The sequence below is a fragment of the Netta rufina genome, assembly GCF_964035555.1.
Source record: "Netta rufina genome assembly, chromosome: 6".
Taxonomy (NCBI): domain Eukaryota; kingdom Metazoa; phylum Chordata; class Aves; order Anseriformes; family Anatidae; genus Netta; species Netta rufina.
Window position 1 is genome coordinate 2,520,146 of NC_140129.1, and position 17,799 is coordinate 2,537,944.

The window sequence follows — 17,799 nt, forward strand, 5'->3', positions numbered from 1 at the left end:
TCTTAGCAGTCTTTGTGACTCCTTGGAATAACAAACTTGAGTCTTATTTCCTCCAAAGAATGCATTGTAAAGAGCATGATGGGAATAGTATTTATTTTCTCTATTACTTCCTGTTTTTATGGGGCAGTAAAACTGCATGTGTAAAAAAAGTTTTAAGGCTAACCTCTTTTTGTGTTACATTATAGGAAATACTACTCTTGAAATGGCAGCTATCCACAGTTGTTTTGTTCCAGGCTAGACTACATGATACAGACATACAGATTACAGATATATTGACTTAACAAAACTCTCTTTTCTTTAGTTTTGACAGCACAGACTGCACCCTGAATTCATTATATCCACTTAGTCCTCTTAGAGCAGGAATCAGAGTTGTTCTCAGGAGGTGATTTAGGCAGAATTTGCTAAACTGCAAATGGAGAAGTTGATACATATATTAATGTATGTTCAACAGTTTGAGGCAAAATGAATGAGGTATTAGCTCTCTGTTTGGCTGCTGATTAACTATACAAGATTAGTCTGTTCTCATTATTTTCACTTCATGCTTGTAAAGTTTACGTTGCATCAAGGCTTAATTGGTTAGCATATATGCACACATATTGAAATAGATTTTTTTTTCCCCTCTGTTTTTACATATTTGTCTGCCCGTCGGATTTGTCCATTGATTTCTACTAAACTTCAGACTTCTTGGTGAACATTGCTAAGGCAGACCTGACATTAAAAGATAAGGACTTGAATACATCTTTGCACTTGGCTAGCAGTAAAGTAAGTTGAAGATAACTGTGTGCTTCTATAATCTTCACTGTCTGTGTGTATGTTTGTGTTTGTTAAAGCTCCAACAAATATTTCTGCAACAGAGATGTGATGGTCAGACATGTAGTGAGACCAGTGTACCAAGTTTTTTTTCATGTCTATTTCAAGGTTTAGTAAATTGAGAAATAAGGATGACAGCTGAAATAATATTTATTATTCTCCAAATTATGTGGAAGGAACACAAAATTTTATCTTGCACTCTATAGCAGTAAAAACAGGGGTATTGATTAGATTGGTAGTGGTGGGTTTCCCAACTTTTTTCCCCATTAATTCCAATTGTTGTTGCCTGTTTTTGAAAAATAAAAATTAAAAAAAAAAAAAAAGTCCATGGGATTCCCTCTTCTGGGACTTTTCTTTTACTCCTGTTCCCAGATAGGATTCCAGATAGAAACTCCAGTTTCCGTAGACACAAGAGCCTCACTGAATTCGCAAGGTCCTTCAGGCAGCTGTTCACCTGACAGGGCTGTAGACTCACTTTGTTGAAACAGTATGAGAAATAAGGCTCTGATCTGTATTATTTCCAAAGTTTCATTTTCACATATCTCTGATGTTGAAGGGCTTTTGTAGTAGTTTATTAATAATACAGAAGGCATTTAAAGACCTAGGAAATACAGTATTAGTTTTTAAGATTAAGCCCTCTCATTCTCTGTTACTGTGTAGTCCTTGTAAGTCATCAGTTGAATGCACTCTCAAAAGAAATGTCAGTCTTCCCTGAAAGCTGAGAAGGTGAATTCATATATGAATGGAGGGCTGAAACACAGGTGAATGTCTAAACTTGTAAATGTGCTAAAGCATTCTAGTATTGACAGTTTGTAAATGGTGTTTTAAGGTTTTTACAATTCACTCATGACAGTTCCTTAGAAACCGAGTAGCGTATTCCATATTTTAAATTGATTTTTTACATTTTGCTTTTATATGTAACATTTCTTTTGCCTCAGTTTTATATTCCTTAGCAAATTAATACAGTTTTTTGTTTTCAACTACAGGGTCATGAAAAATGTGCCTTGTTAATACTTGACAAGATACAAGAACAGAGCCTTATTAATGCAAAAAATAATGCATTGCAGACGTAAGTATAACCTGATCTTCTCAAATTCAGTTGATTTACCCAGAGATTCTGATTTAGCTCATCAAGTTCACATCTTGGATTTTTTCACAGAAAAAGGAAGTTACATTTCTGAGTTGTTTTTTTTTTTTTTTGAAGCGCTTGCCCTTGAAAACAATAGATTTATATTGCATTTTCACTTTTAATTTTGACTTCTTTGATGCTAATTCTATGTGTGGTTTGTTGGAAAAATAATATGAGGTCATTTATTTGAAGACTATATCAAAATGTCTTTCAATCATGTGAATGTATACCGGCATTTCCTACCTTTTCAAGCTTCACTTTAAATATAAATAATTTATTTAGATTAAGGTACTACATTTAATTTTAAAGTTTTTGGAGCTCAAAGTTTATGTACAACTCCTTTCCATAGCGCTCATTATCCGCAGGATTGTAACCATCGATATTCTTACTCCAGCTGCAAAAGATTGAACCACAGGTTCAGGCTGTAGATCTAGAGCTTGCAGATGAATCCATTCCACCTAAGCCCTTTTTCCCCTCTTCAATGTGAAATTGTTTCTCCTGTTCCATTAGTAAACAGGAGGATGGTGTACTAGGAAGGGGGCAAAACTGCAGGAACAGAAATTATCAATGGAGTATTCAAGAGAAAAAAAAAAGATACAATGATTTTGAACAGTCTGTAGTAGCCAGAATTAAGGATAGAACAAAGACGTTTCTTCAGTCTTAGATACGTTTTCCTTTTACATTGTGTGCTGCAAACAGCAGAAAACTGACAGGTTTTTAAAGAAATCCTTGAGATTGGCAAGTGTTAATCAATCTTTGCACGTATAAAGGTAATTGCATATATTTATTTTCCACATCTTTTATAGATATGGTCCACCAGAATTATTTTAAAGCTTGTAATGTAATTTAATGTCTAGATTTTAATTGTTATGTTCCTCAGAAGGAAAAATTCTGATGCTGGATATGCTTTAAGTACTGCCTAACTTTTTTTAGAAGGAGTTATTTTAAACTAAACTTTAATTTTGATGTTTTGTTTTGTAGACCTCTCCATATTGCTGCACGTAATGGCTTGAAGATGGTGGTTGAAGAGTTGCTAGCCAAAGGGGCATGTGTCCTAGCAGTAGATGAAAATGGTAAGTAAATAACACACTTTGGTAAACTTCAGTAGTACCTACGAGGTAATTTTACAACAGACTGACGCAATAGACTTAAAAGCTGGTAGACATCATTGATGCTTATATTCTTCCAAGAACAGACAATGAGCTGTGTGAGTATCTATATTAAAAAGGACGCTCTTCTTCTTTTTTTTTTTTTTAATATAGAAATGTATTCTGAACATCACAGTGGTCCCTTTTACTGTTCATTTTGCATGTACTGTCAACAGCTAGTCTTTTTTAATGCTTGAGTGCAGTGGTAACTTGAATTTCCTAAACATGCAAGTGGCACCGGATAATTCTGACGCCTTGCAGAAGAATTAAGGATTATGCATTCAATCAGCGCATGTTTTAATGGGTAGGAAGAAAACCATCACCATATGTTTGATTGTGTCCTAGTTCATTCTGAGATCAAAACTTGTGCTTTCCAATTGTCTGACCTAACCCAAGATGCAAGTAAATTACTGATATATTACCTCATAAAATATATGATTAGTTAATAAATGTGATAATTTTGTTTCAGATCTCAGTGAAATCCTTCCCTAAACATTATAAAGCCCACAGGGAGCTGTGCTTCTATAATTAATATTTTCAAAAATGTCATCCTGAAATAAGCAGGTTTCTCTTACAATAATGACTTTGTGGCATTAATATAATAATTTGGTACCTCCATCTCCCCATATCTGTAAAGTAACAATAATAAAACTTAGCCATCATTACAAGAGATTTGATATCTATGGATGCAAAGAACTGAGTGGTGAGTATTTATTATTAACCAATTGCTATTAGGTAAGCTTGCATGAATGAGTCCCACTGAAGTCATCTGGCCCTAATCTCAATTTAGAGATAGAGGACAGAAAAATGAACCAGATTAGCTTCTAACCACTATTTTGTTTTGGTTGTTAAAATTGTACATGCAGATCTAGCTAATTTACATGTATGTCAGGAGTGGAAAAATAAGTTCAAATTTGATACATGTTTAATTGCTATAGGAGCAACTGTGCACACAGTTTAAAGGAGAGAAATTTAAGTACAATAAGTACAATTCTAAAGAATACTTTAAGTTGGAACTCAGAAGAAGAAGGAATTCTATTTAGGGGATCCATTCACTGCAATTGGTCCTTAAGTATCGGTAGTTTGCTATAAAACTACTCACATTTGTCCACCAAACTCTGCATAATCTCCATACTGCAAACTCTCCATACTGCAGGTGTTTCAAGCTTATTTGAGGCAGTAAGATAGAAGTAAAGCCTGAGATTACTTTTGCTGCAGCATTTAAGATTTAGCCATCTGCAAAAGAATTAGTATGCTCTTAGCATAAAGGAGGAGTTCTTGGAAAGTGCAGAGCACAATGCACCTTCACAGTACTGCACAGCAGCCTGCAAAACTGATAGATAGCAAGTGTTATTAGCATACTCATTTCAAAGATTTGTTTACATGAGAAGCTACTTTGTGGCAGTCCTTGAACAGGAGCCACGTTTTGTCTCTCACTGCTGTGAAGACAAATTTCTGATAGCTCCCCAGTTCTTTGTTTTACAGACATCCATATTATAATATGACTTTATATTTAAAACCTATGCCATGCTTTCTGAATACAGTTATTATTCCTCTGACATAATGCAAATTTTGGCTAACTGAACATCCACATAGTCACACTTGCTATACATGCACCACGTGCGCCGGTCTAATTCTTTTCTCTGGCAATTTCATTCCTAAATGAACTGCTTTCTGAGTTGAGTACATGCTCAACCAATCAGTCTTGGAAATTTTGCTTACTACTCCAAAATATGTTAAAACTAATATCTTTTATGTGCTCATGAAAGTCGTTGTTCTCAGAATGAGACTTGTTCATATGTACAGAAACTGAAGCCAGTTTCTGTCCCTGTTGCTGTACACCCTATGTTCTGTATTCATCATATTGCTTGTGCTGTAGAACTGTGTTTAGCAAGTGCTTTTATTCATATTGTGAAGTCTGTTTGCTGCCTGATTTAAAACAAAAATAGTGCTTGTTGTGGTCACAGTGATTTAAATGCTCCATAAAGTGTGTATTTTCCCAGCATGTCTAATTTAAAATAAGTAACACCCCCCTGTTGCCTGGCATGATTGTAACTGAACATACATCTCCTGCTTACGAAGTCGCCTAGAGATGTATATGAGGAATGCTCAGTGCCATTCTCAGTACCCGTAGTACTAACCATTGCCTTGTCTGCATTTGTGCCCAGGTCATACGCCAGCCCTGGCTTGCGCTCCTAACAAAGACGTGGCTGACTGCCTGGCACTCATTTTGGCTACCATGATGCCTTTTTCTCCTTCCAGTTCAATGACGGCTTTCAACTTCGCTTGTTTTAAAAAAGACAGTTTGGGCAGGACACATCTCTGCGATGGCTCCAGTATGGGTAGCATTAACTCTTGTAATAAGCCCTTGAGTAATAACATAGGAACAGAGGATGGGTACAATGAAAATGATTCTGATTCTGAAACATTTTGACTTTGGTATTCAAAACTTTTTCTTTCCTTATTGGTTCCTTTCAGCTTGTTGTTTTGGTCTTTTTAAACAGCTCAGATCCCACTGCTATATTCTTAACTATTACTCTTGACAAGTAGGTATTGAAAGATATGTAGTGTTGATGAGAATTAAGCCTTTAAATAACAAAGGGGAACTTACTGGAATATTATTCTCATTAATGTTCTGCAGCTTTTCAGCTTCCTCATGTTTTCCTTAGGCCCTAAGTGCCCCTGTGGAAAGTCTCTACCTCTTATTTTAAGTAAAAAAGAGAAAATGCCTTTTTCCTTTTTGACAGCACAAATAAACAGGGAACTGTTTGTAAAAAGTACTTACATATTTTAGCTGTAACGTTAGTACACAAACATATTTTCAATGTAGCCTTCATAGATTTCAAGCATTGCTCCTTTCCTCTGTTTGTCTGTTTACTAATTCCAGGGGCTCTGATAATTAGATAACTTCTTTTACACAAACCAAAGGTCAAGTTGTAAATCCTAAAATTGCCTGTATTACTTCTCTACAGGAAGAAAAAATTACATTCTGCACGTATTAAGCACTTAAACGTACAGAAAGCACTTTTTACAGTTATTAGTTGCAGCATGCAATTAGAAAAATGTAGTTATAAACTCTTAAGGCCAAATTCTACTTGTCTCACCATGTTTCCCCACTGACATTAGTGGAACCACTTGTGAAAAATTAAAATCACTTGCCCCCCCCTTCCCCTTCCACCACCCTCCCCCGCCCCCCCCTGCTTTTTTTTCCCAATTCAGCACAAGCGTGTACATTTTATTTGCACTACAGAATTAGGGTCATTAGAAGTTTCTGTCACCTGAGCCGTTAACCATGAATCTAGTATCAGAAAAAGAAATCAGGTGTAGACAAAGGTGTATGTAAACATTTATGATGACATGCCAACTTAAATAGATTTAAAAAAATATTTTCTATGCTTAAATAACCAATTTTTGCTGTAAACGATATCGTTTTTTAACGTAATTCTGCCAGTGTTTGGATTAACAGAGTAGAGGTAAAACAATGAAAGCATAACACCAAAAGTTGAAATACCAAACACGAGAAAACAAAAATGTACCATGCACCATGCATGGGATCGGAGATGCATGCTAAAAGAGCCTATTGTCACCAGCTTTGAAAGCAATGTCAGCTTGTGAATATGTTTACTCCTTCTGCCAAAGTTTCTAGGTCAAACGGACCCCGACCCTCATCTGCAACAGAAGTACAAAAGGAAGAATGAGACTTTATAAGCAAAAACAAAACAAAACAAACAAAAGCCTATCATGAACTAACCAGCCGTACCAAGAGGACCAAAATGCTTCAGTGATTAAATGGAAGACGTTATTACTTTTATTTTTTTTTCTTCAAATGTGAGTGACATAATGAAGTAGTTTTCTAAAGCATAAAACTATAAACTTTTGAGGTAATGAGTAGTCTTGAGTGAATTTTACATTTTATGATGCAGGTTTCAAGTTGACATTTGTAACTAATTATGTGTTGACCACAGTTTGTTTTTTTCCAGACTAAGGAAAATGTTCATATGCTTTTAATGTAAATGTGTTTATATTTATTTGAAATGAAACAAATACCCAGGAAAAATAACTATGGCTTTTTCTCCTTGTTAGTAGTTGTGCATATTATTTTGTGTAATGCAAAATAAAATGTGAATCGAGGCAAGACTGACGGCCTGAGTGGAGAAAGGAAGGGAAATGATGCACTTCAGAAGTGTGCCCATCTTAATCTGTGGAATGTAAAGATGGAAGTCCACAGGCTATACTGGTAAAAAGCAGAGAGCAAACACCTTTCATCATCATTTGAAAGTGTAAGAAAGGGATCCGACACCTTGCTAGACAGGTGAGAGAACACTGTACAACTACAGTAAAGTTATAGAAAAGGTAATGTAGCATGGAGTTAAGGTGTTACAAGTTCCAGTGATTCACACTCAGGATATCTGCAGGCCTAAATCCGTGCTGGGAGAATGAGAAGAGCTTCTTCCTGAGTGCATGCTTTCGTCAGGGTAAATAAAAATAAGGATTTCTATTTTAGTTGTAGTTTTTAGCCATGTTCCACTGAATTGTTTAAAAATAATAATAATCAGCAGCAGATTTCCAGTTCTTCAACTGGAAAAAGCACGCATTGTTTATTTTGCCCTGCTAAAATTACACTTTGTTTCCTTGAACATTAACAAATTTCCAAAATTTGCAACGAACTTCCTAAGGGATAGTGTCTATGAAGGTAAAGGTATGTTTTTCCTCAATCCTATCTTTTCAGCAGCAGAACTGACAGAGCACCTGAAACCCTGGTTTTCTCCTCAGAAGTAGCACAGGAAACTTTTTTATGATTGACTTTTCTCGAAGTTTTTCATGTAAAACCTGCAGAATAGCAATAACCACCTTATTGTAAGCACTGAAAATAAGAGGAGAGACCAGTTGTTAGTTTTCAGTCATGTGTTTAGAAATAAATGGAAATCCCAAGTTTTAGTTTGTTTGTTTGTTTCTGTGTAGAATGACAGCATTTAAAACAAACAAACAAATGAGAAATAGCTGCCACCTGCTCTAACAGCAGGAACAGCATTTTAATTTTATTTAAACTAGAGATTAAATGTGTCTAACCCTGAAATAAAGTTACGCTATCCTACATGAAGTTGTTTCATTAGGAGAAAACAAGTGATCTTTACAAGGAGAATATTGTATTATTTCAAGCAGCCATTTTATACAAATCAGTGTTTTACTTGGTACCGTACAGAGTTACTGAAAATGTTTTGTAAATTTGCAATACCTTGTAACTCTGGTAACTGTGTAGTACAACTGCTGCCTTTTATGATGCATACAACGTTATAGAAGCGTAGGTGATTATCAAATAACTTTGCTCCTTCTGGGAATCAAACTTAAACTTTACGGATTAAACTTCTCTATAAACTAGCAATGATGTAAGTTTGCAGTATTCCAGAAATCCTAGAAAAATATGATTTGTTAGCATCTTATGGGCATTTGGAAAGCCATGGTTTGAGTATGGTGTTCTTAGGAAAACCGTCACAAGCAAGACATTTGGAAGTACTCGGTATCAGCCTGTCCCCAGATCTCACAACAATCCCTTTTCCTGTATGCTAGTACATTAACTTGTAATATAATTTGTCACTTGTAGAAATAAATTTGTTATTTAGGACAGGTATTTAAGTATGGGAATAATCTTACTCATGTAAATAATCACCATGCCTTTTTGTGGACTTTTTACAAGGGTAGATTTAATCATACAGAATTGTTGCACTTAACCCTGGATCCTGCAATTTACAGTACATGGACTACTTCTGTATTTGCACCAAACAGTGGGTATTTTGTGAGGGGCAGCAGTCTGCCCAGTTTTATTAGCAGGGTAGTTTTCATCCTGTATTTTAACCACAGTTGCAGGTGGAATCCATAGCAGGATTGGGTCCCATTCTCATAAATACTGAGTAAAAACCTCCGGACTGCCTGAAATTGCTGTGAAATAGCTCAGGGGATTTCTGTTCATTGCTACTAAAAGGGCACCATAATGTGTTTGGTACTTTTATGCAGTAAACAACTGCCAGATTATTAAATTAGAACAAACACATGAAATGAATTGTTTATCCATTGTACTGTTGAGAAACCTGGTTATGTATCTTGAGGATGACTTTAAAAAAAAATTGTGATTTTTATTCTTAGTCATGTAAGAAATATTAGAGTGCCTTTTTATATTTGTGTATTATGGAAATGTTTTGTGAAAGTTGTCTCTCTTTTTTTTTTTTTTTTTAATTTGAGTGTTATAAAAGCAATATATTACCAGTAAATTTTCATTTCAACTCTTCTTTGAATGTATAAAGTGTTTCTTCTTTTCATATGTTCTACCTGTATTGAAATGAAAATTAATATGCTAAATTTCTATAGGAATAATGTATAACTTTTGCAGTGCTGAAAATGCTTTCTTATTACACAAAAAGTAAACCTTAGATCAGTGTTATAGGAAAGGGCGTTTTAAACTAGTGACAATCTGAGTGTGTGTATAAAATGTAATTTTATGCGTTTCTTATGCAGTGATCTACATATTAAAGCCAATATCTTACGTTTTGTAGGTTTTGTCTTATATTTTATGCTTTAGCATGTGCAATATATCTTTACAAACCATGGTGATACGAATCTGGTGCCAGTGTTATATTTTGCATACCATTTGTAATAAACAACATGAAATATTGTTTGATGGTTTCAGTGGGGTTTTGTCGGTGGTGTTTTCTTTTGTAAATTGAAGTTTAAAGACTTGGTAAATGTCACGTATAAAATGAGGAAAAAGACTTACTTCGGTGAATGACTTGGAATTCAGCCTGAATCTTCTCAAGCACAGTCTAGTGACTTTTTTTCAACTACTGAATGCTGTGTTCATGTAATGAAAAACCCTAACCTAAACTACTATTGAGATGCATTCAGATGGTTATTTTTACAAATAAAAATGGTACAAATACTGTTGGAAAACCGAGTAAATTTTATTTATTTTAAATGACGGGAGAACGTTGCAGTACCGAGCGCAGTGAAGGTGCTGAACGCGTCTTTTTACTTCCTCCCTCCCTCCCTCAGGTGCTGTGCGAGGAGCCCCCTCAGCGCGCCCTGCCCTCCCCGTCATGGCGGGCGGGCGGCCGGCGGGCGCGTCTCTGCCCTCCTCAACATGGCGGGCAGGCGGCGCGCCGACCTCCCCAACATGGCGGCCGCACCTCTCCCGCTGCCGTTGGCGGCCAGGTTGTGGCGCCCGCCCCGTCCCTCCCCGCCCGGTCCCTCCCCGCCGTGCCCGTGCCCGCGGCCGCGGGGCGAGGCCGCTCCGCACCTCAGCGCGATGGGGCGGGCGAGCGGGCGGCTGCCCGCGGCGGCGCCGCTCTTCTACGGGGCGCTGGCGGCGCTGGCGCTGCTGGGGGTGCGCGACGTGCTCTTCCTCTACGAGGAGAACCGCTGCAGCATGACCTACATGTTCGAGTACCCCGAGTACCTGGTGAGCCGGGGGCAGGCAGCCCGCAGGGGCGCGGCGGGGCCGCCGCAACAGGTGGGAGGGAGCCCGGCGGCACCCAGCGCCGCCGGTGGGCGGAGGGGCGGCGGCCTCGCCGGGAGCCGTGAGGGGAGGAAGCGCTGCGGGGCGCGATGGGCGAGGCGGGGCCGCCGCGGCTCCTCAGGCGCCCGACCTGCCGAGGGAGGCGGTGGCTGGGGTCCCGCTGCGAGCCTTCTTCCCCAGGCGGTGGGCGCCCGCCCAGAGCTGCTCGCAGCTCCCCGTTTTGCTGACACAACCTCTTCGAGACCTGCTGAAAAACCTCCCTGGAAATCCTGAGTCGGTTTGAGGGAGACAGCTGCTGGGGGAATTGCTCTCCAGACAGTGCGTTGTGGTACATGTTGCGTTACGCTCTGGGGATGTCAACGCGTGAACTGAGGCAGCGTTGCTGCTATGACCGCGTTCGCTTGTTTAAAAACAGGTTTTTTAACATAGTTCTTACTGCAGGATTTCGTTGCTGTTAAAAGCATCACAAAGCATGTTCTGTCAGTTCTTAAACGGCCGTTTAGCATCGTCTCTTTTGGAAAAAATGTAATGAAATAGTCTGCATCATAATCTGCTGTTCTCATGTAGGTTTCAAGCTGGGCCTGCATAGTAAGGAAGATCTTGCAGCAAAAACTTGGTTCCTAAATTCATAATGAAACAGCGAGTTAATTTTAGGATCCGTTAACTGCACGTGATTGTCTCAACACAGCCAGTTCCGCGCACGCTAGTGTGCAAAAGGGAGCCTTGGGATAGCTGCAGGGGTTGTTCTGTCAGTGCTGTAGAGCAGATGTAGACTTACTCTAAATGTAGAGTAAAAAACTATAAATACTAACACAGTACGCAGCAAATTTTAAGCTCTCCATGTAGTCGAAACCTACTTCAGTTTCAGTTCAAAGCCAACCAACTGAACATTACCGGCATAACCTGTTTGATGTTATTGGAGGTTCCTTGACATTGTCATTTGCCAGCACAACTTCGGTGTTTACTCACCGTGCCAGTGCTTCAGTTCTGAGTTCTGTGCTGTAAGAGATGCTCTGCTTCAGGACGGGCACAGGGACAGGGCTAAGGGCAGGGCTTCCACGCAGCAGGGATGCAAGTTGTGTCTCGCTGCTCTGTCTCTCCAAACTCCTAATCCCGAAACAGTCACTTTTACTGTGTGCAGAACAGTGCTTTGGGGGAAAAATATGTCCATGTTTGAGCTTGTTAAAGCATTGTACTTTCCAACTACCTTTTTTTTTTTGCCGAAGAGGTTGGCTCTTTCATGTTTAATGTATTTGTAATGCTGGTGTTGGTGTGAACCGACAAGGTAGGGATTTCAGATGAATGGGACCTGTTCTCCCTGCCAGACTGTGTATTGCATTACGAGACAAATAGTTCTTTGAGCAGGGAAACATAAAAAGGTTGATTTCCTGGAGTCTGTTTTTTGGTGTGTCTACCAGTGTGGTATAGCTCACAGTTGAGCTAATACCAAGAAAGGAATTGGAACTGATTTATTTTATTTATTTATTTATTTTGTAGTTAACTTTTTTTTTTTTTTTTTTTTTTTCCTTGAGTTGCAGAATTACAGTATTTGATTTGAACGTTGCCATTTCTTGTTCTGGCTAAACTTGTTACAAGATTCAGAAGTTATTAATAAGGGCTTTTTCACACAAGCCTAATTTTCGTAGAAACACAGTGAAAACTGAAGCCTATGTTGACAGTGTAAAAACTTGCTATAGCTCATTACAGCCAATTATGTAACCAGGGTCTTGGGAAATCAAAATTTAAAACCTCTGTCACGGAACAGGGACTTCTGTTTCCCTTGGGAGATCTGTGTTACCATTTTGTTGTAGTATAGGAATACCATACTTTGCAGACAAAAAAAAAAAAAAAAAAAAGGGCAGCTCATTGATTTTTATTGTCTGTAAAAGATTTTGAAAAGACGGTGAACCAGAATGATATTGTGGAATAATAGTTTAATACTTTTTATTTGATTAATCAGGCAGTATGCTTAATTTACTAATGAAAACTGACTGTAATTAAATAGATTTCGTGTGTGTGTCCCCTGACATTTGAACACCTTTGAAAAAGGAGCAATAGAAAGGAATAAGAACGGGACAGTGAGGTTAGCGCAGCTGATGAGGTGAGGTGATGGAAAGGAAATTGTAAGAAAGATTAGAAAATGGTAAGCCCTGAACAAAGCTTAACGTTTTTGCTCAAAGTGAAGGAATTATAACTGTTTGCGTGTATACATATACATAACATATACATATACATAACTTCTTGTGTATATACCTTTGTTATATATACACCAATCTTTTATTCTATATATGTGTATGTATACATATCAAAGACACTAAGGACAGGTTGCAAACAAGTTGAAGACTAAGGGAAAGGAAATAGTCTGTAGTCAAGGAGGGACAGACAGATGAAAAGGGGAAGGGATGAGTATGTGTGTGTGTGGTGGGAATTAGAGCTAAATCGTCTTTACTGTAGTGAGAGGTGGGAGAACCAACTGGAATAGAGATGCTTCTACTTAGTTCTACTTAAGCAAAGCACCTGAGGGAGACTTCAGAGAAGTTTCCTGATGCAAAACTGGGTTTAATTTTCACTTTGCTGTGATGTAAGATAAAATGTTACCTTAAGATTAAAAAAAAAAAAAAAAAAAGGCATTTTAATACAATTTGTTCATTACTTCATTTATCTGTGAATTATCATGGTACGTAACCAAATGCTATAACTAGTGTATAATTAGTATCACTCAGGTGCCCTGGTTTCTGGCCTCAAATCGCATGTCCTGGGAGAAGTGACTTCCTTTTTATTTTTTTCTTTTTTTTTAATTTTTCTGTAGTATGTTACTTTAAGGATGTGCAACTTTAACAGATACACAATTGCAGTCATTCCCAGTTTGTTTAAAGCTGGTTCAAGTTCATAACTGTTTCAAGGAGCTGCAGCCACTCATGGGCAGTAATACCTACTTAAAATAAGTACTCAACATTTTATGTTTCTTGAACTTTTTAGAGCAAAACCCATTGAAGTTTTTCCTCCTGTGTTCTTCAGACTGTCCTTGAAAACACTACATAAAACAGAAACCAAAATATTTAAATGGCTGGATAGCCACTGTATTTTCTTGTTTGCAACAGTCTAGATGTTATATTTGGTTTCTTTAAGCTTCAATCCACATTCAGAAACGAATGTTATTTATTTTTCTAGGCACTGGAAAACTAGGCTCTGTAGTCTTCATGTTCAAGAACAATGTGCTATGTTTTCCATGCGCAATAGATTCAAACGAGAGCATCCTGACGTTCCAAACTGCATCAGTTCAGCCTTTTAGTAAGGATAGAGTCTCTTCACCTTCTTCAATAGATCTGAGCTGCCTTCTTTGTAGTAGCCTGTTTGCATTTCAAAAATCGTTTGAGTTCTTGGGTGCTAGAGGACAGTATTTTGATTCTGTGCCATGTTTTCTTTTGCAACAGAAAATAAAATTACCGAAGAAAACAGCCAGGCGATATCCAGCGTATGAGCTCTATCTCTACGGGGAGGGGAATTATGCTGAAGAAAACAAAAATCTAGTATTGACAGGAATTCCAGTTCTCTTTCTTCCTGGGAATGCTGGCAGTTACAAACAAGGTAAGCATTTACCTAATTCATAGGTATTTTGCAAAGAGTTCTCACTGTTATGCATTAGTTAACGGCAAGACTTTTTTCTGTTTGAAATGATATCAGCAATGGTGCAGTTAATCCTTATCAGTCCGTGGTCACTTTCAAGAAGGCAAAAGACTTGATTTGTATTTGAAATCAGTTAAGCAGTTGAGCTATAATGTATTTCTGGAGTGAGGCGTTATCTTCTGAAGGGCAGAAACAGTACAATTTATGCTGTACTGTGGCAGCACTGCACCGTTGCTATGTGTTTCCAATTAAAAACGTATTTGCTTTTGATTTGAACAGTGTTCAGAGCAGCTGTGCCAAGTAAAGCAATACCTGAATTTGATCAGAAGAAGCTAAACCAGCTGCCATCTGTTATCAGAAGTTGTATTAGGTACATACTATAGAAATAAGCATCATCTTATGGTTTAACTTGTAGCTTCGATATTTCCTAATTCTTTATGTAGTGGTAGTTTTTCCTTAGTATCATATTCCCCCTTGGTTTTCTGTGTTACTCCCTGTTACACTTCTAGGCTCCAGATGAAAAGAAGGAATAGTTTTTAAAGCATTCTGTATTTTTCAATGTAAATACCAAGCTTAATAATTTGCGTGTGATGTACTGTGAAGTACATGTGAAGTGTTCATTCAGGTATCCAGAATTCCTTCCAAGCTGGGCTTGTTACTGTTATTTTTGTTTTCTGAAATGTACTTTGAAACAGTTAGTAACACCCTTCAGACATTAGCAAAACTTGTGTGTATGTATGGGGAAAAACACTTCAGTCTAAAACTTGCTGTTTTACCATGGTATTTTTTCCTTATATTTGCACCAGACTTGGTGATTAAATTATCTAATTTCAGAAAACCTTTACAAGGTTATTTTCTCAGACAACGTACTTGCTTAGCTTATGAAAAAGTAAAATATTTTGCAAACTCATGCTGTCAGAAAACTCACATAGCTTTGCAGAGACAGTAGTATCCAAAGAACATGATGAACATAACGATTATGGGAGGTACCGTATGGATTTCCATAATCGTCTCTAAAGTACTGGAAATCTTCTGTGAGATAATTGATTCAAAGATCAAAGCCGAAATTTCCTGAAGTGGTATATTCTTTATTGCAGCGCTGGATGCACAGGGGATCTCTCCACCTACCGTGCATGTTCGAAGTGACAAACTATCTCATATTTATACAGCAAAACAATGAATATTCTATTAACGTCTATACGTATTCATTACCTAAACCCGCCTACTCTCGCTTTGTATGCTAATTAGCTTATCAGTCCTTGCGCTTGCACAAAGCCTTCCAAGAATTGTGGTCTGGGGTCTTCGGGACATGGGCAGTGGTCTTTGGGAGTGGTCTCGTGATGTACTTTTCACCTTTTGCTTAAAAAATGCCAGGTTGGATGAATTAGTTGTTTTCCAAGCTGCAGAAATGCTGAGTTGGCTCAAGCCTAACTGAGGGTGGGCAGATAACAGGATGTTTCAGTTAACAAGGCATAACAGAAGGTTGACTCAAGTTGTCGCAAGTCTCAGCCTGACTGAGGGTCGACAGATAACGGGATGCTTCAATTAACAAGATGCTTCAACATAACAGAAGGTCGACCGATAACAAGATGTCATCTATTTTGTTCTCATTAATTTTTAACCACAAGATTTATTCTATCCTAAAGTGAGTTTATACAATATCATAATGCTGTCTCTAAAATCAGGGCAGTGCATCATTATACAGAAAATAGAATGGTACTTTCAGTGTATGTTAGGAATCAAAATGAAATATATAAAGAAAAACCTAGTTGAGTAGAAGGAGTACTACAGGCTGCAAATATTCTGCTACTTTAGATGAGTGCCTTTAAATATTTATTCCTTGTTTTGGTAAATTGATTTAGGGAGACTGGCAGTAAGTCACATTCATTTTCCAAAATCTTTGTTTGATTAAGGCAAAACTGATTTATTCTATGGCTCAGAATATTTTTAATATGGTTTATTATGAAAATTCACATTTCATTTAGAATTTCTTGTGGAATAATATATTTTAGGTCTGATACCTAGATGAACAGTTGTTGCTGCTGTTGTTCTTTTCACGCTTGTTTAAAATATGTTCATGGTTGAAAAATGAAAGCAAGCATCGCTGCTGTGTTTCCTGGGCTTATTTTGATTTGTTACAGACACTTTTGAAGGATGTGAATCCATTATCTTTCACGGGCACTGAAGTGAAATTTGTAAAATTTACAAAATTCAGACTTCGCGCAAAAGAAGATCGTCTGGTTTAATTGGTGGGAACAAACCTGGAATTGGGAGAATTGAGGGTTCCTGAGTTCTAATCAGGAACCTCTTACCAACTTGCCTTGTGATCATTGGCAATATTTGTGTTCCTTCTACCATGAATTTCAAAGTATAAAGTTGTGACAGGATACTTGATCTTTTAAATACTTTTTAGGTCTTTTCATACCATTTTGAAGGTGTTCTTATTACTTATCAACTTTAGATAGAATTGGTGAAAGGATTGACTACAAATTCTACTTATAATTTGCATCTTTCTGATAATATTTGTTTAGGTGGCTGAATGTATAAAATATTTCAGAAATGTTATTTTCTAACATGATAAGCTTTGCTGAAGTTTAGTTGGTTTTGTTCACCTCTCCAGTGAAGTTTTCAGAGGAGAATTCTGCAAGCTGCAGACCTCTGAAGCTGTTCTACTCTAAGACAAATCCTGCTTCTAAATGCCAGACTTGGGCAGATCGTTAGTTTATTTGTAGAAGTGTATACTTGTTTGGGGGACTCTTTTCTTTCCTTCTTTCTCCGCCATGCTCTTTGCAGCTGGTGCTGTTCCTGTCCTGCTGTGTCCCCTCAGCAGCAATGCTGCACTCAGAAGGCTGTATTAGATAGCAGCCAGGGTTAGATGAGCACAGGTCAGAAGCAAGGCCTCATAAACAGGACATTTTCTCCCTCAGGACTTCTGGTGGAAAAGTGTTCTTTGGGCTTTGGTTTCCTTCTCCTCTGTCCATCTTGGGGTGGTATTTGGGAATGTTGTTCTAGATTGGTAGTCTTCAAAGGAATTTTAGAAAACCGCAGCAATAGCATTGCCTCTCCAGTTGAAGGCAAGAATGAGGATTTTGCATTCTTGTCCTGGTGGTGATGAGAAGGTGCGAACGAGATGAGAATAGCAATGCTCAGGTGAAGGAGCATAAGCTGTTATCTTTTATCAGTTTGGTTTAGACATTGTGTCCATGAAGTCAGCTGCCATGCCATAATACTTAGTTCTCTGTACCTCACTCCAACCTTTTATCTCCTCCGACATCTTTTCCACGTGCTTCTGTAAACTTTTATTAGGATGTATTTACTCATACTTCTTTCTGTCAGAAGGATTCTTATAAAAACAGGAAAGTTGTTACATTTCTCATTTTGCAATTCAATAGTGTCAGTGGCTGGCTGATATTTTTGTTGTCATTATTTATATATTCAAACCTGATTTTGTAAAACAAGTGGGATTGCTGTTTAGAAAAGATTTGCCTTCCATCTTTTTTTTTTTTTTTAACCTTTTATAAATGACATGAATAATGAATTTAAAATAGCATTTGTTTCTTGAGAGGTTATGTATTTGT

General features: G+C 37.7%; 1 protein-coding gene across 4 annotated transcripts in view; it reads left to right on the forward strand.

Annotated features, from left to right (window-relative positions):
* The window catches only part of ANKRD44 (ankyrin repeat domain 44), a gene marked incomplete at its 3' end in the record, with an annotated part of 76,704 nt that extends 66,724 nt beyond the window's left edge, over positions 1–9,980 (forward strand). For 2 of the 4 annotated variants that reach the window (XM_084289145.1, XM_084289142.1), the window contains exons 24-27: positions 680–762; positions 1,797–1,879; positions 2,921–3,012; positions 6,727–9,980. In XM_084289145.1, the coding sequence (XP_084145271.1) occupies positions 680–762; positions 1,797–1,879; positions 2,921–3,012; positions 6,727–6,785 (317 nt within the window). Of the gene's footprint in view, positions 1–679; positions 763–1,796; positions 1,880–2,920; positions 3,013–5,255; positions 5,522–6,726 lie in introns of those variants that run through there. The other 2 variants (XM_084289143.1, XM_084289144.1) reach the window with 1 other exon arrangement.
* Positions 9,981–17,799: the final 7,819 nt, after the last annotated feature.